Source organism: Mercurialis annua, linkage group LG6, assembly GCF_937616625.2.
Source record: "Mercurialis annua linkage group LG6, ddMerAnnu1.2, whole genome shotgun sequence".
NCBI lineage: Eukaryota > Viridiplantae > Streptophyta > Magnoliopsida > Malpighiales > Euphorbiaceae > Mercurialis > Mercurialis annua.
The window spans coordinates 3,493,742-3,516,966 of NC_065575.1; the positions used below are offsets into that span (position 1 = coordinate 3,493,742).

Sequence of the window (23,225 nt, forward strand, 5' to 3'; positions counted from 1 at the left end):
TCAAAAGAAAAGAAGAACAAAAGGAGATGATCCTCAAAGAGAATACAAGAAATGAACATACAACGGAAAAAAAACAAGCAAGGGAAAGAAGAAACAACATTCAATCAAGTACTAGATGATCGCAGGTAACAAAAGCATAATCTATATATTATATAATTGAGAGGACCAACGGAGCCCTCTCATTCATTCTCACCAAATAGAGCATTTATAGAGTTTCCAATTTTTTTAAACTACTTCAATTTTTATTATTAAATAATTATTATTAATTTTCAGTTTAAAAGATATACAAACTATATCAATACAATTACGTGTTTAAACTACTTCAATTCAATTTGGTGATAGAGATTATATTCATCCTAAATAAACTCTATCACCGGACTTAACATTTTATAGTCTCCAATCTCCATCATATTTTTAAACCTTACTAAAATTCTATTTTCTTATTAATCTCTTTATTTTAGTTTCAGAATTGAACTTTTCAATAATGGTGGATGAAGTCACTATACTTTTTCAAATATCAAATTCTACAGTACAATGAGATTGTGTTAAGAGGGCTTGCAATTTATTCTCCCCCAAATATGGTTAGCATTATGTGAACTGTTTATCATTTTTTTTTGAGAAAAAATTATTCTATTATTCTTTGTTTTGTTAAATTTGTATTTATTTACATTGTTGATTGACCATCAATTATAGTAATTTTATTTTTATGTAATACATTTTTGGACGGTAAAGCTCCAATTAATTGTGAAAAAAGCACAAAATGCATATTACTTCACCGGCTTCATCTGCATTAGTAGATATATAATCTTCCAAATATGTATAGTATATTTTAGTAAAAGATTTTTTTTTTTCCATGAATTGTGGGTTATCATTTTTAAAAACTTCAGAGTTCTTAAATTATTGCGTTTCAAGAAGAAAAATCAAAAATTCTCAAATAAAAGAGTATTTTTAATTTTTTTAGTTATTTTTAGAGAATATAGAAAAGAAAAAAATTACGGATAATCACATATTATCATCTTTCTGTTTTTGTTTCGTTTTTTTAATTTAATATGTAGTTGAGATGATTTTAATTTGATAATTATACAGGTATTATTGCTCTTCAAGGATTTCAGCAAAACTAGAAATTCCATTTAGCTCCCTCGAATATTCCAGCTGCTGTCGAGGATATATTTTTATAAATCTCAATTATCACTTTAGTTGTTAAGTTTTCTACAACTCTACTTACTCTTAAGGTACTATTCTTATGTTTAAATGATCAAACTATTTTCTTAAGTTTTCTACAACTCTACTTACTCTTAAGGTACTATTCTTATGTTTAAATGATCAAACTATTTTCTTTTGTTCTTATGTTTTCGTTTGTTAATTGATCAATATACACAATTTTATTATTTCACTAATTGTCCAAATTGGATTTGTGTTTAGCTTTAAATATGCAAAAATAAATATTACAGATAATTGATCAACTTACACCATTTTATTATTCACTAATTGTCCAAATTGGATTGGTTTTGATAAAAAAGCGGTCTTGAGGTTAGCTTTAAACATGCAAAGATGAGTAATACAGAGTAAAATTTATGAACTTTTACTTTATGTGTAAAAATTTATGAAATCTGAGGATATGCAAGTATGAGGTTACCAAAATATAGCGTTGTTTAATAAAAATATTTTGTTTAAGCTTCAGTGTGTTCTGTAATTTAAAAAAGTAAAAGTTAAAACAGTTAAAGATAAGCAGGTTTTAAATGAATATATTTTATAAGCAATTCAGCAACACTTTTTTCCTCTCTATATATAAATATGTATTTTCAAATTTACACTCACCACTCTTTGTCAAAACCAAATTTCAGTTTGATTCTCAGCCCATAAATATAAGATAGGTATATTTTTCTACGATTTATTGGTGCATTCTTATGTTTTTAAATGCTTTTGGTGCGTCGTTATCTCTTCGAATGCTTATCAGAATTGTGATAAACTATTTCATAGATAATTAGATGATTAATGTTCATATTTTTTTCTTCATGATTTCGTGTTTAGGACAATTTAGGTGTGCTAAATTTTATATTTTAAAAAATACGATTTGCAAATCGATACTGGGCATATCGTTATTTAGGATAAATGTAATGTTTTAGCTAGATAAATGCCCATAAATTGTTTGATGAAATGGGTATTGAAAGAACAAGCAGAAAAAAATCATATCTATATTTTTTGCGTTTAGTTAATGAGTAGACAACATTTGTTATGTTATGGTTCATTAGATCAATTAAGTGATTTAAAGCAATTGGATTCGTTAATGCCCTCGCTATATATACATATATTCCGAAAATGCAGTTATCGTGGTGCCAGACTGCCACTGTTTGCATTATCTTTATAAGAACTTAGAAAACCATTCTTCAAAAACAGTGGAACTCAAAGAATATTTCAATTTTATGGTTTATAATTTTTTTGCTATTTTCTTTTTGGAGTTGATTAGTGCAGTTTCATGATGTAGGTTTGGAAAATATACCACATTAACTATTGATGTTTTTCATTTCATCTGTTTTGTGATTTCTTCTTATTGAGTTTTTATTTATTTTACATATTGATACTTATTATTAAATCAAATTTTCTTTAATCTAGATTTGATTGCGTGAACATAATGCTGATTTTATTGAACAATTAATTTGTAACTAAATTATACTGATACTCTTGATTTGATTCCATGTGGCCATGAATCACATGTTTGTTGTGTTTGTCCATACCACAAGAAAAATATTCGGATAATTTATTTTCTTTCTTCTGATGTTTTGTATTTATTAGTAGAATTTAATTATGACCATGTCATTTTCTCATGGTGTATATTATCATGTCATTTAAAATTTGATGAAAATAAATGAGATGCCTCTATTTAACAAATCAAGACATAAAAGACAGAAGATGGAAGATGCCAAATAACAGTTGCATTAGTTATAGTTTTTTTCCCTACAATTTATTAATTATATGTAGTTTTTAATTTATTTACAAATATAAAATTCAAAAAACGTATCGTATATATTTAGCATTTTAAAAGAATTCATAACTAGGACAGTTAGATATATTTTTCTTATTAGTTCATAAATTATAAATTTTTATTTTTTTAAGAATTATTTATATTACATTTTTTACAAATTATGTATAAATTTGATTCCGCGCAAATGCGCGGGCTTTCGACTAGTATTATAAAAATCCCCCCCCCCAAAAAAAAAAAAAGATTCGTAGATCTCATTTCAAAAATTTGTGACTTTTTGTACGATTCCTAAGCTTTTTTAATTCTCGGATTCTTCTAAACCGTTCACACCCCTACTGTTAGTTACTTAATGTTTAAAAAAAAATCTTCTTCTTCCTGAGTAATAAATGTGCCATTTATTTATTTATTTCATATGTTCTATTGTCTCTCTTTCCTTTTAAATGTCACCTTTTCAAGTTATTTTTGTACCAAAATAGTTATCCATTACAAATTTCAGTGATAAAAAATAAAAAATTACATTATTATCCTTTTGTTTAACTAGTGAAGTAAAAAGAGTATTTATAAATATATGGACTTTTATTGTTTCTTTTTAAGGCTGTTTAGTTATTTACATGGATTTTTTAATGATATTTTCAATATGTGTATTTTGTTGAAAATTGACATTTTAAAGAATGGTTTATCTACACTAAAAATATGAGGTCAAAGAATTTTTTTTATATTATAAAGGCTAAACCCATCTAGAAACATATGTACTATATTTTTTTTTTCCAGATAAGTTTTAATTTTTTTGCATATTTTTATTCCGTGTACTTAATTTTTAATTTTCAAACATATGGAAAAATTAGTTTCTAATACTATAGTATTTATTATATTTTGAAAATAAATTTATGAGACGATGACGAGATGATAAAAAATCAATTCAAAAACATAATTCCTAAATTCTATGAATTCAACCCCTAAATATAAAATAAATTTTTTAAAATAGAAATAGCAACTAAATTTGATGGCGGGTCTCCGGATAGAAGCCAAATATCATAACCTAGGATGACAATGGAATTCTTGATAAGATAGCTCTCTAATTACTAAATTAAGAAAAGTACTATTTGTATTAAGCTAAGATTAACTTCTTCTACTATTATTTGCTAATATTAACTTCTTTAACTATTATTTACTTCATGCAAAATAAACGTAAAATGAATAAACTAATTATTACCATTCACTAATTAAAGTAATTAATTTATTTGAGTAAAGCAACAATTCACCTATAAATAAAAACCTCATAAGTTAATCTTATAAAATTTAAAATAAAGTAAAAATGAAATCTTTCAAGAGAGAATACGTCGTGCTATTGATGTTCGTGTTGCTAGTATCATCAAGCGGCTCGTTATTTAGTAGGGATAGGGTTTGGGTACGGATATACAGCGGTGCAAAAAGTAAATCTCATTTTCTCAACCTTCATTGCAGATCAGGAGATGATGATTTTGGTAATAAAGAATTAAAATCTAAAGAGTTTTTTGAGTTTTCCTTTAAACCTAACTTTTTTGGAAAGACTGCATTTTATTGTGACTTTAAATTTGATGACTTTAGTATAACTAAAGTAGATGTTTGGGGCGGTAAAAAAAATATCAATTGTGAGTTTTGTTATTGGCAGTTTCAAGCGGATGGTCTTTGTCTTAATTATATACCTGGTAACGAGAAATTTGTTGATTGTCGTGTTAAATGGTAAATATAATCTTTCTTACTTCTATTATCAAATTTTTTTATCTATTACATTATAAGGTTAATTTTATATAAAATCACTGATTTTACACGTGTTTTCATTTTAATCACGTCCTTTAAAAAATATCAAATAAAAGCATCACCTTTTATTTTTTTGCAATCTATCACAAATGTGAAAATTCGGTGTACTCGATAACCGAAATCAACAAAAAAAAAGTAAGATGAAGGTATTTTTTGTATTAATTAGAGCATTAGTCAGATTATGATATTTATTTGGGAGAAAAAGACACCGGATTTTCTCATCGGTGATAGATTTACAAAAAAATGAAAAGTGGTGATTTTATTTGACACTTTTTAAAGGACTTAATAAAAATAAAAAAACATGTAAAAATAGTGATTTTATATGGAGTTAACCTTACATTATATGTATATACCAACATTCAATAATCGAGTCATATGTATATACATATATGTATGATGTATGTGTTTAATAATATAAATGCGATTCATTAATGTATAAATTTTTTATTTGAATTTGACATAAAATAAAATTACAATTGATATGCTAATTTTATTTGGAAAATTAAAATTAGGATTAATGTTAAAAAAAATCACGAAATTTATACGTTTTTTCATTTTAATTACGCAGTTTAATTTTTTTCATTTTCATGCACGAATTACCATTTTTTTTTCAAATTCATGCACGGTGATGAGGTGACACTCATTCAATGGTGTAAAATTACCTCCACCTCATCAAATTACATCAATGGAGCCGTGACACCTTAGCACCGTGCATGAATTTGAGAAAAAGTGGTAGTTCGTGTATGAAAATTAGAAAATTTAAACTGCGTGATTAAAATAAAAAAACGTGTAAACTTGATGAATTTTATGACATTAACCCATTTTAACACTTTTATACTGATTGAGCATCGCAATGAATATCCGATGGTATATATGATCTTCTTTACCTATAGCTAGAGACTCTTATTCATGTAAAATGAAACAACTATATCATAGATAGCCTTTGATAAAGTAATTACTAATTAATAGTGAAACTATTAATTCACTAAAAAAATAAGAAGAACATTAAAAAATTTAAAATAAAGTAAAAAGTAATTATTTTTCAAAAGAAAGATTATTGATATTTATGTTACTAATAAATGATGTTTTATTTTGAACAGGAATGTAACTAGCCCACATTTTAATTAGTATTGGTGAAGCAGAGTTACAAATTGATCACTTTTTGGATTTTTCTTTGAACCTAATATATTTGGAAGGATATATATTTTTTTGAAAGAATAATTCATCAAAAACAAATTTGTTATTATTTTAATTCTGATTTCAATTGTATTTCTATAATTATTTGGTACATTTTTAATACTAGTTTCGCATTACGTGCTATGCACGTGGCTCGTAAGATGACTCGTGACTCGTAATGTAACTCATCAATTTATATATTAATTTAATGCATTATAATTATATCAATATTTATAGTTAAATTTAAATTAGCCATAATTTTTTATTATAAATAAAAATAATTTCTCAATTTTTTAATTTGTGAAATTAATTAACGTTAATATTACTTATTTTTAATTTATATATTTATTAAAATTTATTATAACTTTTCCAATGTATTTTAATTATAATTAGTATTAAATTAGTTAGAGTTTTTCTTCGGTTATGAAATATTTTCATGAGTTTGATTAAAACTATTAATTGAATTAATAATTAAAATATTACTAAGTGTAATGTTATATTTAATAAATTCGATTTTTATTGAAATAGGAAATATTTTATGCAACCAAATACTATAAAATAGCTTTTAAGAAAATCATATATGATATATTATAAAATAACTATTATAGAATTTGTTAATTTAGATTACAATACAAATTCTAAATTAACTCCTATTATAGATCTAAAGAGTGTTGAAAGTGGTTTGTTATTTGGACTCCATAAATTGATCAACTCATAATGGAATTTGTATATAACTTTAGCACGTAAACTAACAAACCAATGAAAATTATATATTTAGAGTAGTTTAACTCGGTCACTATTGTAGATAAGTTAGGAATCTTTTTTTCTTATTACGAATAAGTTAGGAATAGTTAATATTAATATTTAATAATTAATTAATCAATTATAAAACCTCAATTTAATGATAATTTAAAAGCGCTATAAGGTAAATGTGCCTGTCCCACCCATCCGTGCTTTTATATATAGTATAGATATAGATAAATATTATATGAATAAATAATAACTACATATGTATGTTATAATGTGCTTTTTATTTTTCAATAATCTGTTTTCTGAATTAGATTACTTTAAAAAATTTATTTATATTTCTATGTTTAAATTCAACTCTTATTGGAATTGAACTCTGGATTAATTTCATATGCCTTATTAGAGTCAAACTCTTACACTCTTAATTATTTTTCATACATTAATTAAATATTACTTATAAATTATATAAATAGTCTTAATAAATACACTTCATAGATGGCTATGCCTTGCAGTTGCAACTGATAAATTAATAAGGCTATATAAATCTTGTTTCTTGAATTAAAAAAGAAATATATTTTTTTAAAATTATAGAGCATATGCTTTTCTTATGAAGGTGTGAGGCATAATTTGGTTCTCTTTCATAAAATTTAAGATCAACGTTTTAGAGATAAAATAAAATAAAATAAAACACCAAATATGTAGAGGATTGGAAGATTATTTTTTTTCATGAATAATATGTATATTAAAATCACAAAAAGAGTTAAAAATCTTAATTTAAAGCTTCCGCACAAGAAGTGACACGCTTAAGGCGGCACACTAAAAGCTACAGCTCCGAGAGAAGGCCAAAACATCACGGCCATGAGAAAAAGATACAAGCGGGATTTTTAAATAAGTCTAATCCCGTACAAGAAAAATCCCTTTTAGAAACTTTAAAAAGAAAGACTGAATGAGAAAAACTCTTAAAGATAACAGACTTAGCATTCTTCTCCATATTCTGAAAAACTCTTCCATTTCTATATTTCCCAAATCATAATAAACTAAAGAAGACTCCATAATTTCGAATCAGGACCAGAAGGAATAATTTGAAACCATTGAATCATGAAATCTCTGAACGAAGAAGGACAACACCACAATACTCCCATCCTCTGACTGACATGAGTACAAATATTCTAGCAAAAATGCAGTGGATGAAAATATGGTCCTGTGTTTCCAACTCACCACATAACGAACAAAGAGAGTTATCCGAAGAGATAATCGAACGGAAAGTAATAAAAGCTAACGAATGTACTCTATTGTGAATCGCTATCCAAATAAAAAATTTAACTCGAGGGGAAACTCGAGGGGAAACTAGAGAATTCCACACATGAAGGAAAATGCAATGCAATTGACAGATTGCGATCTCCTAATCAGCCCCAACCAACACCTTCTATGAAAAACGATTTTCTGCAACATTCACATACAAGTCAGGTCTGTGAACATGGAAGAATTAAATTGGAAAAGGTAATTTTATTTGTACTAAAATGCAAATAATACACACACTTTAGCATCACACTTTAATGCACACGTCACTAATTATGCATTCACTTACATTCCACTATTCCTATACTTTCTCTATTTTTCATGCATACATATATGATATAGCTACTTCCCTAAATATATACATGTCCACTAAAAAAACAAGACGCTTAATATATAGTTTCACTTTTAAATTTATACTTTTTATTCATTTAACTCCTAAATTTAACGTCTCACTTATCAAATATTTGAACTTGTTAAATAATTTTATTTGACCCTGAACTTGATAAATAAATAAACGTTAACCCCTTCGTGTCCATTTATCACTTGAAACACTCTAAAAGGCTATGTGTATATACGGAAGAGTTTAATGTTTATTTATCTATCAAGTTCAGGGATCAAATAAGATTGCTTAGAAAGTTCAAAAGTTCGATAGACGAAACATTAAATTTAGAGATTAGAAAAGTAAAAGGATACATCAGGAGTCAAACTATGTATTAAGCGAAAAACAAAACATAAGAGGACCAATAAAATGGTCTCCTAATTCCTACCGTATGGTCACCTATTGTTTCGAAGACAACTAAATAGGTCTTTACAGTTTGTCCCAATTGTCTTCATCCCTAATTTTTTAAAGGATCAAAAAAGTAAAATTGTCCTTATTTTAGGGATACATGTCGCCCCTTAATTTAGGGAATGGCAATCATCCTTTAGATTAGGACTAATGTCGTTTTCATTTAATAAGGACCCATACCGTCCCCATTTAATAGGAACCAATAACATTAAATAAAATAGAGATGATTGTGGTCCCGAATACAACGACAGCAGATGACAATAGTCGTCTCTAAATGATTATAAAGAAAAATAAAAATAGGAATAAAATTTCATTTATCAATTTAATTATAATGTTATTAATTTTAATAGAATTTAAATTTCATTTAATGAACTCAGAATTAGTTACAATTGGTCATAATTCCTATTTTTATTGATATATCTTATGAAAAACGACCATTGTTCTGTAAATACTTGTCGAACAATTGGTCATAATTCTGTGTTTTGTAGGTTGAATAAATATGAAATTTTACCTAAAACAGATAAAATAAAAGTTCAGTCGAGTATAAATAAGGGTTTTTTACACGAATCCCCCAAAAGAGCTCATCTATATTATTTCTACTTCAAGAATTTATTTTTAACAGTAATCACTCAAAAGAAAAAAAAACTTTGCATAAATCACTCATACCTGATTCTATATTAAAATAGGACAAGTCTGCCCCTTATTTGATAGAACACGTGATAAAGTTTAATCAGAAAATTTGGCATGAACGAAGCCAAAAATAGATCTACGTCTTCGGTCTCAATTCGGCAATGGTCAGACGGAGGTCCGGCGGTTCAACGGAGATTCAGCGGTGGTCAGACGAAGGTCCAGCGGTTCGACAGAGATTCAACGGCCGAGTTCTTATACAATTTGAAATTTGAGATTTAACAGCAGTTCGACGGAGATTCAAGAGCTGAGATTTTTTTACATTTGAAATTTAGAGTTACGCCTGAAAATGAGTTAAGATTTTTCAGTTTGTAGACTGGTGGTATGAGAGGGAATCGTTATTAACATTAGTTGTTTTTGGGGAATATTGGTTACACTTTATTTTTGCTTTCTTTGTTTTTTTTCTTCATTTTCTTTTGTTGTGTTTTTTAATGAATCTGGAAATGTTTGGCACAATTTCTCTTTTTTTTCTAATTTATTTTGTCTAGAAAATAGCACAGACATCATGTACCTATAGAATGGAAGAGAGCATCAAGAGAACATTAATGTGAAGGAAAATAGAAATGGTATCAATGAATTCAAATGTAAAAGAAATAGCTTTTTATTTTTACCTCTTTAGTAGACATGTGTGCAAATTTCCCGTGACCTTTAACTATAAAGAGAGACTCATGATGAAGGGAAAACAGGTATCAAATATCTGCAGAATTAATACTATTACCATCACTCTTTATTCTACTGCTTTTTTTTCTCAAAAATGCTTAATCTAAGCATTGGTCCTTTTATTTTTCAACAAACCCATTCTTAAGAAGTAATTGCAAAATGTGCAGGATATTTACTTTTTTCTAAATTTTTGTGTTTCGAGTTATATATATACGTAATGAGCTGCAACAGGTTCATTACGTATCAAACTCGCATTCAAGCAGGTATCAAATATCTTGAGGTAGAAATAAAATTTAGTGTAATCAATACTTCAATTGATATAGGTTCGCATCAAGTTCACATTAGGTTGATTTTCGATTTTATAGACTGTCAAATACATTTCACTTAAAAGAGCTATTCAATTTGTATATTACACTAAATTTTAAAATTCTCTCTATATAAAATGTCAGTTAAACTTGTAAACAGTAGTAAGATAAATTTTATTAAAAATTAAATTAAGATAATTCTGTTGATAGGTTCACATCAGGTGCACATGAGGTTGTTTTTTGGTTTTATCGATTGTCAACTACATTTCACTTAAAAGAGATATTCAATTCGTATATTACACTAAATCTCAAATTTCTCTCAATATAAAATGTCAGTTCCGATTGTAAATAGCAGCAAGACAAATTTTATTAAAACTTGAATTAAGATAGGTCAGTTGATATAGGTTCATATCAGGTTGATTTTTGATTTTATAGATTGTCAACTACATCTCACTTAAAAGAGATGTTCAATTTGTATATTACACTAAATCTCAAATTTCTCTCAAATATAAAATGCTAGATAAGATTGTAAAAAGACAAATTTTATTAAAACTTGCATTATGGTATTCCAATAGGTTCACATCAGGTTCATATCAGGTTGATTTTTGGTTTTATAGGCTGTCAACTACATCTCACTTAAAAGAGATATTTAGTTTGTATATAACACTAAATCTCAAATTTCTCTCAATATAAAATGTCAGTTAAGATTGTAAAAAGCGGTAACACAGATTTTATTAAAACTTGAATTAAGGTATTTCAGTTGACATCAGGTTCACATTAGGTTGATTTTTAGTTTTATATACAATCAACTACATTTGGTTTCTGATTTGGTTTCTGGTTTAGTGTGTTAACAACAAACAAACTTTTCATCATCTTCTCATTCAATCTACAAATATCACCCCATTATATAAATTGTAAGAAATAGGAGTATAACCAGTTGAAATCACCAAAACAAATATAATAAACATAAGCTAGTTAAAATAGTGAAAATGAATTTAGTATCTTACCCAAAAGAGCTTGACCTCAACTAATCGAAAACAATTTTGTAGTCATAGCTTGCTCTGCCTTAATGTAAAATCTCTTCAACATGCTCAATTTGGATTTATTATGGAGTTTCATTAGCCATGACATACTTACAAAATGGCAAGAAAATAGTTACAATATTTTCTCATATGAATTGTTATTGATTCATGTTCTATTAAAATTGAAATATTTCCCATCAGTATGAACCCATTTCTCTCCTTTTACAGTTTTGACAACATTAATTCACATTCTTATACATTCTGAGATTGTTGAGTTAAATTTTTTATAGTGGCTAAACTCAATTTTGCTTGAAGCTATTCATGTTTGTATAGATCTTAAATCAATAAAAAAAAGACTTACATTATTTTCAAATAGAAGATGATTACGTGAATTGAAAATGAAATATTACAGAAGTTAATGTTTATCAAAAACATCAACAAAATTTCATTTTTTTTAAATTCCGTTTTTTAGATTTCTGAAAAATTAAAGGTGTTTCTAAATGTCCCACTCTTTGTGAAAGAAAATTAATTCAACAATCTTATTTGCATTTCCTTTTTTAAAATAACTTTGCCATTAATTTCATCATCTTTTCCAGCAATTCTACAATCCTTCAGACACCCATCTCCTTCTCCTTATCCACCTGCTTATTTTCCTTCATCTTCAACAACGTTTGTATCCCCTTCTTTTTTATCAGATCATCATCGCCGTAATCAAAATTGGCAACATCATATATCTTAAAAAATTCATTGATTCGTTGATGAATCACGGTTTTCGCGGGGGGAATCAACTTGGCTCTCTCCTTAACTGTTGGTATAACTCATCTCTATAGTGATAATGGAAGAATCACCATCTGCCGGACCACGGGATTATTGATCTCCATGTTTTTAAAGGATGAATCTTTGTGATCGGAGGATGAATTAATCTCTGTGATGGGAGGATGAATCTCAGTGATCGGAGAATGAATCACCGTTTCTCAGATTTGTTAATTTTCCGAAAAGAACATCAAAATTTATAGCTTTCTTTTTTTACTCCGACCACCGCAATCTGACCTCCGACCACTGTTGGTGCTACGTCCAACCACATTCAGAGAATAATGAAAATAGGGGGGATTGGGTGTCTAAAGTACACAATAGTAACTATAAAACAAGGACAATTTAGTAACTTGTAAATAAAAGAGGTAGAGCTGAAAATGAAAACTTAAAAAAGGGAGATTTCTGCTAAATTAATTATCTTGGGTCACTAACATAAACTTTTCAGAATTTGGGATATATGGTGACATTTTCTCTATAAATAATGCTCAAAGTAAAGGTATGAATGAGAACCATGTAAAAAAGTCTAGAGACATGGGAAATAATAATTCATATCTGAATTTGAGCGAGGCCTTTGTTGGATAGCGATATTAATAAGATTGATGTATATGTGCTATTGATCTAATACGACACTTAGATATTGTTGCAGTGGTTCCTCAGACATGAAAATATTTGGTTGATTCAATTCTTTAAAAGATACTTCAGATAATATAGATATAAATATTAAGAATTGTTTTAAAGTAATTGGTTCTCAGAGTTGGTCAAATATAAAAGAAGAAGAATACTAGACCACAATTAAAAAAAAAAAAAGTTCGACACGCACAGCAGAAAAAATTTGAGATAAATTTTGCTAAAAGAATTTACAAGAGACCAATAAAGCTTAATCTATAGAAAAAAAACGAGTAAAGAATCGACTCTCGATTAAGATGGTATATTGTTGAGATTTAATTTAAATTTTGTTCTTGTTTTTTCTTGTTAGATTGTTTAATTTTTATTTTTGTACTCAAACTTTTTATTTTTCATTTTAATAGTAATATTTAGCAGTGAGAAATCTAATTCCTCAACTCCAGCCTTTTACTTAAAAAATTCCATTAACATCGGAAAAATAAAAATTAAAATTTTGTCCCCAAATGATAGTAATTTTACAAATTAAAGCTACAATGAACATAATAATCTGTAAATATAACTTAATATAATTACATTGTTTCCGATTTATTTTATTGGTGTGAAAGTTACCAATATAAATTAATAATGCAAAAATAATTCATGCTATTTTCCAATACTATCAACATATGAATATGAAAAAGTGGAAATTGTATTCCATCGACCAATAAGCTTATTTGGTTTTGGCCAAATGTCGTAGAAAGACCAAATCTTTTACAAAAGTTCTGACCTTTTAATTTTATCGATTTTGGCCAAAAACTGATTATTTGGTTTCACAAAAGTACTCACCTTTCAATTTTGTCGATTTTGACAAAAAAATGGATTATTTGGTTTCACAAAAATCCTGTCCTTTCAATATATTTGCATGTCACATAGACAAATTGAAATCAAACTGAGAGTTGGCCACAATTGAAACCGAATAATATGTTTTTGGCCAAAATCGATAAAATTGAAAGGTCATGACTTTTGTGAAATTTTTATAAAAGGTTTGGCCTTTTTAAAACATTTAGCCTTTGGTTTTTAATTTCCTCCGGCTGCAAATCCAAGCAAACTGGGAAAATAATGACAAATTTCTGCATTGATCTAAAAAGACAATAAAATGCAGATTAAAATACACAAATACTGGTAAGATTGAGCATTTGAAGCTGGTATCTTTTTCAGCACAGTTGGTATAAATAAAAGATACAAAAAACCAAAATATATTTTATAAAATTGTCATTAAATATCTTCAAACTGAAAATTGTATGATTAGACTTCACAGAATGATATGTAAACATAGACATATAAATATGTAACGCCCCAATCAACACTAAGTTATCAGCACAACCATAATCTACTTAAACTCCTAAAGCGTCTAAGTTGGTAAGCGTAGTTTCTAGGTTTTTAACTTACGCTAAAAGAGAATAATTCTAATTATTCTCCATCGAACTATAAAAAGTTATAAAACAGTTATTGAAGTATTATTTTTTACAAACAGGTTACCATATTGATAATGTGTACAAGAAAAATATGTATAATAATATAACTTTTTTGTAAAAAAACAAATATAACAGTTCGGTAACCGTTTCGTAAAACAACAATAGTTCAGTGATTATTTTTTAACTTTTTATAGTTGGATAACCGTTTTGTAAAAATACTATAGTTCGATAACTATTTTGTAACTTTTTGTAATTCGGTAATCGTTTTGTGAAAACACTATAACTCAGTGACTTAAAAAATATTTAACCCGTTGTTTCTGATTTCCTTTTGGTGCGATAATATTTGATTTCTATGTCTTTTTTTTTCCCACTGGTTGATTTCTATGTCTTCATTTAGTAAAAAATAAAGAACTAGTTTAACTGCTATTGATTTTGAATAATGAACTAAACTTAATTAATGACATCTTATTTTATTATCCCTCTCCTCAACACACCATTAATTATTTACAAATTGAACCGCTTTGCTGCGATAATATTTGATTTCTATGTCTTCGATCATTTAGTAAAAAATAAAGAACTAGTTTAACTGCTATTGATTTTGAATATTGGACTAAACTTAATTAATGCTGCTGCTGCTGCTGCTGCTACTGCTACTACTACTACGTACTGCTACTAATTTGACATTTCTTATTTCTCTTTTATTCTTTTGACTACTGCAATCAAGACAAATATTGTGTTAGATGAGAAGGAGCAAGACAAATATTGTGTTAGATGAGCAGGAACTGCAATCAAGATATGAGATTTAAGCCCTAAAGTGAATTGGGTTGACGCACGTGATTTATTTTAACAATGGTTGAATGTTTTATTTAGTGCTCTATTTGAGTGTCTATATTTCTTTTATTTTAAAAAAATTCAGCTTTTGTGAACATGAACATGATTTGTTAGCCAATGTGGGCCTAGTTTGAATGACTAAGGCACCTCTAAGTGCATCAAGAGGTTGTGAATTCGAACCACGCCTCGGTAATTAACAACTAACAAATGAGACTCGAAAGAGTCGATTCCCATCTTTGACAAAAAAAAAACAAAAAAAAAACATGATTTGTTATTATTTATAATTTATTTAAATAAAATATATAAACTCAATTATTTTAAATTTGAATTTAAATATATCTTTTTTTTATTAATTTACAATGATCTATTTTATCCGAATAATTCAACATGCGTCCAATTTCTTCATAATATTTTCTTTAACTGAAATTTTTTATTTTCAAGTTCACTTATTAATAATTGGTATCTATTCAAGCGATAAAAAGAGGATAGATGTATATTTTTAAAAATAAGACTGAGTATTTTAATCATAACTAGCTTTTCCGACGTGGTATTTAATTGATTTATACGTCCATGGAAAGGTAACTGGAATACATACAACTTTCATGCAAATGTCCGATCCGGATTCAACTTAAAAAAGGGACAAAAGTGCCCTTGAAACTGCTGCATGTGTTCAGTTTTATGAAATCTGCATGTACCCAGTCCGAGTATTTAATTCAGAAATTGTTTTTCCGACGTTGGATTTCGTCGATTCAAACGTCCCTGGAAAGATAATTCGAATACCTACAACTTTCATGAAGACATATGCTCCGTATTCGTCCTCTAAAATGGACTCCCTTGAAGCTGCTGCATGTGTGGAGCATGGTAAAATCTATATATATATATATATATATATATATATATATATATATATATATATATATATATATATATATATATATATATATATATATATATAGATTAAGTATCTTTTCATAACTCGTTTTTCTGAAATCGGGTTTCATTAATTCAAACGTCCATGGGAAGCTAACTCGAATACCTACAACTTTCATGAAGAAAGCGTATCATATTCATCTCCTAAAAAGAAGAAAATCATTCTTAAAACTTTTGTATGCACATAAACATTATAATTTTTCACCAAATCATATATATATAGACTTTGATATCAATATATAGATACAGATATAGATATAGATATTGAGATATAGACATGGATATAATCGTTAGCTATTCAAGCGAAATAAAGGAGAAAATAGTATACATTTAAAAACCAGTATGCGTATTCCTTTCATAACTCGCTTTTCCGACGTTGGATTTCATTAATTTAAACGTCCATGGAAAGGTAACTCAAATACTTACAATTTTCATGAAGACGTCTGATCCGTATTCAACCTGGAAAAGGGACAAAAGTGCCCTTGGATCTGCTGCATGTGTGCAGCTTTTTGAAATCTGCATGTACCCGTTCCGCGTATTTCTGTCATAACTCATTTCCCCGACGTTGGGTTTCATGATTCAAACATCCCTGGAAAAGGTAACTCGAATACCTACAGACGTCCGGCCTGCATGCGTCCTCTAAAAGGGACGAAATATTCTTTCAAGCTGCTGCATGTGTAGAGACATAATTAAATCTATGCACTAACGCTAGAACTATCCCGTAGATTAAAATTTTACACATGCCTATATCCGTATAGATCCATCTCTTTTTACAAAAGTTAGAAGAATTTTCAAAATACATCCCGGCTATTTATATCATAACGTTTTTCCCCGACCTCTGATTTAACTTATTAATAATCGGTAGCTATTTAAACGTTAGAAAGGGGATAGAAGTATATTTTCGAAAACCAACCTGAGTATTTTTATCATAACTCGCTTTTCCAACGTCAGTTGTGACTGATTCAGATGTCCATGGAAAGGTAGTTCGAATAACTACAACTTTCATGAAGACAACTTTCATGCATGTGTATATCACAGTGAAATCCATATATATTCAGATTGTGTATTTATGTCATAACTCGTTCTCCTGACGTCGGATTTGATTGATACAAACGTCCTTAAAAAGGTAACTCGAATACCTACAACTTGCATGAAAACGTACAGTCCGGAATCGTCCTTTAAAAGGGACGAAATCTCCGTTCAAGCTGCTGCATGTGTGGATACATGGTCAAACCTACGCACTATCACTAGGATTGTCCTCCATTGCCCCTCTTTCCTGTAAAGTAGTCACTACCTGAGCCACAAAAGACGCTTTTTTCCCAATAGCTAAAAACAATTTTTACCTAAAATATATGATCCTTTTTAAGTGGGTCTTACCAGGATAAAATCCAATTTTTTTCACCTTTACTTCTAAATAAAATTTTCAAAAAAAATTTTCCAGATATAATTTGCGTCTTTTAGCTAGAAATTTTTCCATATTCCATGAAAGAGCCGAATGAAACCAAAGTTTATGTAGATTAAAATTAACGCATGTCTATATCCATATATATACAGTTGTTCTTAAAAAAATAGAAATATCTTCCAAAACCATACTGGCTATTTATGCCATAACATTTTTTCCTGACATCCGATTTAACTAATTCGAACGCCCTAAAAAGCTAACTCGAAACCTACATTTTTTTGTGAAGACATCAAATTCAGATTCATCCTCAAATAAGGACGAAATGGCCCCTGAAACTGCTGCATGTGTAGAGGCATGATGACTCTTCACCAAATAACATATATTTGTGATAAAGATGTTTATAACTCCTCACCAATTGCATTCTAAACTCAATATAGAGGAAAATTTATATGCTTAATTTGACTTCTTATCCCTTGACTAAACATTATGGACATGGATATGGTTTATTATTATTTATATTTATTTAAGTAAAATACATATGTTCAATTATTTTAAGTTTGAATTCAAATATACCTTTTTTTATTAATTTATAATAATATATTTTATCTGAGTAATTCAACACGCTTCCAATTTTTCCATTATAAATGTTTTTAATTTAATTAATTTGATATATGTTTCTGAAAACAACAAATATGTTATATAAATACATAATAAAAGAGAGCAAGTGTGCATAGAGTAAATTTATTCCTTTTTTTGTTGGTCCGATAGTATTTTTCTGTGACCTACAAGCACATATTTAATTATAAATTGATGATATTACATTTTTTAATTTACTTATATTAGATTTAAATAAAATAAAAAATTAATTAAAAAATTAATTAATTATATTATATTTCAAAATTAAAATTTATTTGATACACTTTATGCCTTATTTATTTTATTATATTTATATATATATTTAATTTTTCATATTCAATAATTGAATATTAAAAAAAAAAGAGGTGATTACTTAGAACCCCTTGAAATTTGACATATTACTCTAATGAAATCCTGAGATTTTAAAATACATTAAAACAACCTTTTATTTTTGCTCTGTTACACAAAACAACCTTCTGTTTGTTTCTCAAGTATATATTATAAGTCAAAGGTTTTAAAGTTAGTCAAACTATTAATAAAATATAAAACCCAAAACTAACCTCATATCTAATGTAATATAAAGGCTTTATTACTTAAAAAAACACCAACTTATAACATTTATTCGTTTATACCTTGACATAAGAAAAAATTTATTTGTACCTTTTTTTTGATTTTTCATTTTCGTCTCTACCTAAAAAGTTAATTTGACCTCTTTTCATTCGAAAAAATATTCAAAATGATCCTTTATATTTAGCTTATATTCTAGCTAAACATTAATATTATTATTTATGTATAATGTTTCCATTTTTTAATTAATTTAATTGTCAAAAATTTAAATTTTAGGGTAGAGATGAAAACGAAAAATCAAAAAAAGAGTACAATTTTCTACGTGTATAAACGAAAAAATATTCTAAGGTGGATTTTTTTAAGTAATTAGACCTAATATAAACTACTATAAAGCAATGATAACTGTTTTAATCTATTAATTCCTTTTCTTTAGACTAGTTTCGCATTACGTGCTATGCACGTGGCTCGTAACATAACTCGTTAATGAACATATTAATAAAAATTTATTATAATTATATCAATTTTCTATTTATAATGAGAATTTTTGTAAAAGTAAATATAATATATTCGGTTATTTTTTTTTCATACTGAATTTATTCTTCTTTTGGTTTTATAATAACCATAATTATATAATTAACTTAATTTTATTAATAATATATTTAATAAGATAGAAATTTAAATAATAATATATTGACCAAATACAATATTTTAATTTTGTAGTTCAATCAAATTAAAAGATATGTATTATTCCTACTAATTTGGAGACAATTTAGTTATTTTTAATATGTTTTTGATACATTTTTAATATGTTTTTGATACATTTTTAATATTCCTACAATATTTTTTACATATTAAAAACTGTTTGAAAATGTTTTTTAGAGAAAATAAATTAATAGCTTACAGTGTTCTTTCATTTTGGAAAAAGTTATGATCATTAAAAAATAATAAACAAAATAAAGCTGTAAAATAATTCGATTAATAATTTCTTATCGATTCTTTGTAAATTTTGCAGTTTTTAAAGAAGTTTGGATCTAAATTTGAATAATTTGTTTACAATTTGATAAAAATACAATAATTCGAACAGATCTGAAAGAATATTTAAAAAACAATTTCTGGAATTATTTAAGAATTAAGATCTTGAAAGGAAATAATGAGCTGGAGTTTTTTTTTAGAAGAAGATGTTTGTTATAGAAGAAAACATGTAGGATAAAGTGTAGGTATAAAACAAAATGTACAGCAGTAAAAAAGTAATTCAATAACACATTAGGGTACAAAAATAAAATCAACAAATAAGGTTTATGAAATGCTAATATTTTTCCTAACTAGATAGTCTCCTAATTTTCCCATTTGTTTCTCTACTTTTTGTTCATGGTCCACCATTTAACATTTGACTAGGATCCATGTGTTGCACACGTGGCTATACAAATTAATGGATTACTTATTTATACTCTCTTTAAAGTCAGATTAATACACTTGCCAGATTTCGTTCAAATAAGGGGTACAAATTGGATTTTGCTAATTATAAGAATCCAAATGTGAACAACTTTGGCGTAAGGGCCTCTCAAACAAAAATGATAAAATAAATGGGTCTCTTATGAGTTTTGCCATTAAATTAAGAAAAGTACTATTCATATTAAGCTAATATTAACTTCTATAACTATTATTAGTGACTACTTCATGCAAAATACACGTAATCATCAATAAAATGAATAAATTAATTATTACCATTCACTAATTAAAGTCAATAATATATTTGAGTAAAGCAATAATTTACCTATAAATAAAAACCTCATAAGATAATCTTATAAAATTAAAAATAAAGTAATTATGAAATCTTTCAAGAGAGAATATGTCGTGCTATTGATGTTCGTGTTGCTAGTATCATCAAGCGACTCGTTATTTGGTCCGGATAGGGTTACGGTGAGAATATATACCGGTGCAAAAAGTAAAGTTCATCTTCTTAACCTTCATTGCAGATCAGGAGATAATGATTTTGGTAATAAAGCGTTAAAACCTAAAGAATTTTTTGAGTTCAGCTTTAAACCCAACGTTTTTGGAAGGACTGCATTTTACTGTGACTTTCAATTTGACAACTTTCATATATCTAAAGTAGATGTTTATGGCGGTAAAAGAGATCTCCATTGCACGGCATGTTATTGGCAGTTTCAAGAAAAAGGTCTTTGTTTCAACCATAAACCTAGCGGCGGTAACTTTACTGATTGTCGTGTTGAATGGTAATTTTTCTTCTATTTTCATATTTTTTTCATCTATACGGAATAGCTATTCCATTCCGCACCTATTCCATGAACCAAACATGGCCTATATATATCCCACAACATTCACTAATCGAGTCATATGTATATATGTATATGTACGATGTATGTGTCTAATAATATAGATGTATAAATTATCTACTTGTATTAAACTTGACATAAAATACAAAATTGAGATGGATATACTAATTTTATTTGGAATGTTGAATTTAACATTCTTATTTTGATTTAGCATCGCAATGTATATCCGATGGTATATATAATCTTCTTCACCTATTGCTAGGGACTCATATTCATGTAAAATGAAACAACAATACCATATATAACCGTTGTTGAATAAGTAAACTAATTGTCACTATCATTCACTAATTAAATTTAGGCCTAATCACTCAAAAGTCTTCCACCTTTAAACTTTTTTTCAATTGCATCCCGGCGTTGAAAAATTCTCTCAAAACCCTCTCACCTTTAAATTTCATTCCAATTGCACCCTGGCGTAGGAAAATCCTCTCAAAATCCCCCCACCTTTAGATTGTTTTTCAATTGTATCCTAAATTGGAAATTTTTATAGTTTTAATTTTAAAAAGTTATTGGATATAATTTTAGGAAGAATGATATTTTGCATTGTTAATAATATTAGTGTTTAATTAGAATATAGATTAATATAGAAGATTATTTTAATTTTTTTTTCATGTGAAAAGAGGTCAATTTAATACTTTAGGGTACAATTGAATAAGAATCTAAAGATGAGAGAGTTCTGAGAGAATTTTCCTACGTCAGGATGTAATTGAAAAAAATTTAAAGATGTGGGGCTTTTGAATGATTAAGCGTTAAATTTATTACACTATTTATTTAGTGCAACTATTGATTCACCAATAAAATAAAAGGAACATTAAAAATCTAAAATAAAGTAAAAAATAGTTATTTTTCAGAAGAAAGATTATTGATGTTTATATTACTAATAAATGATGTGTTATTTTGAACAGGAATGTACATAGCCAACATTTTAATGGGACATCCTAAAAGAAGGAGTTGCTGATTTTGGTGAAGCAGAGTTACAATTTGATCACTTTTTTGGGTTTAGCTTTGAACCTAATATTTTCGGAAGATTGTTTGAAAGAATAATTTGTTATTATTTTAATTTTGATTTCAATTGTATTTCTATAATTATTTGGTACATTTTTAATATAAAATATTATATGAATAAATGATAACTACATATGTATGTTATAATGTGCTTTTTATTTTTCAATAATCTGTTTTATGAATTAAATTCCTTTAAAAAAGTTATTCATATCTCTATCTTGAAATTCAAGTCTTATTGGAATTGAACTCTGGATTAACTTCATATGCCTTATTAGAGTTGAATTCTTATATTCTTAATTATTTTTCATAAATAAATTAAATTAAATATTGCTTATAAATTATATAAATAATCTTAATAAATACACGTCAGCGATGGCTATGCGTTGCAACTGATAAATTATTAAGGCTATATAAATCTTGTTTCTTGAATTTAAGAAAGAAACATATTTTTCTAAATTATAGTTCATGTGCTTTTTTTATGAAGGTGTAAGTGGGCATAATTTGGTTCTCTTTCATAAAATTTAAGATCAACATTTTAGACATAAAATAAAAAAAACACCAAATATGTAGAAGATTGGAAGGATTAAAATTGGAACAAGATAATTCTATTTGTACTAAAATGCAAATAGTACACACACTTTTACATCACACCATAATGCACACGTCACTAATTACCTACTTACTGTCACGATCCATCTTCATAGACCGTGACCGGCGCTAGGGTATGGGTATGGTTGTACCGAAACCCGTAGCTAATCTTGCGGATAACAATAATAGCAAATAAACCTGCACGAAACCACTGTTCGGGGGCAACCGAGACTCCAACATAAATCTAACAATTTATATAAACAATTAAATAGACAAATGCTCGGCTCAAACCCGAGACTGCAACAATATGTTTGGCCATGTGTCATTGCATGATTGGTCGGTGTATCAATTTGCCAAAAAATAAAAGTTGGTTACGAACATTATCAAATTTTAAAGTTTTTGTTGTTATTGCAAATTAGGGTAAAATTCGTGTATGAATTTGTAATTAACCCTTAAAAATATAAATCATTTAGACTAAGTAAGAAGAATCAAGTAAGGGAAACTCAATGGAATTCATAACTGTCTCAATGTTATTTTTTTTCGTTATTTTTGCGGAAAAAA

At 27.4% G+C, this 23,225-nt stretch overlaps 1 protein-coding gene and 1 long non-coding RNA gene across 2 annotated transcripts; both read left to right on the forward strand.

The window, feature by feature from the left end:
* The first annotated feature begins 4,279 nt into the window (after positions 1-4,279).
* On the forward strand, positions 4,280-6,184 carry LOC126653429 (uncharacterized). Its single transcript, XR_007632235.2, has 2 exons — positions 4,280-4,702; positions 5,881-6,184. It is a non-coding gene; the product is annotated as an uncharacterized LOC126653429 (long non-coding RNA).
* A 14,345-nt stretch (positions 6,185-20,529) lies between these two features.
* On the forward strand, positions 20,530-22,122 carry LOC126653478 (S-protein homolog 29-like). Its single transcript, XM_050347380.2, has 2 exons — positions 20,530-20,954; positions 21,977-22,122. The coding sequence occupies exons 1-2, from the start codon at positions 20,548-20,550 to the stop codon at positions 22,011-22,013; spliced, it is 444 nt and encodes a 147-aa protein (XP_050203337.1). The 5' UTR covers positions 20,530-20,547; the 3' UTR covers positions 22,014-22,122.
* Positions 22,123-23,225: the final 1,103 nt, after the last annotated feature.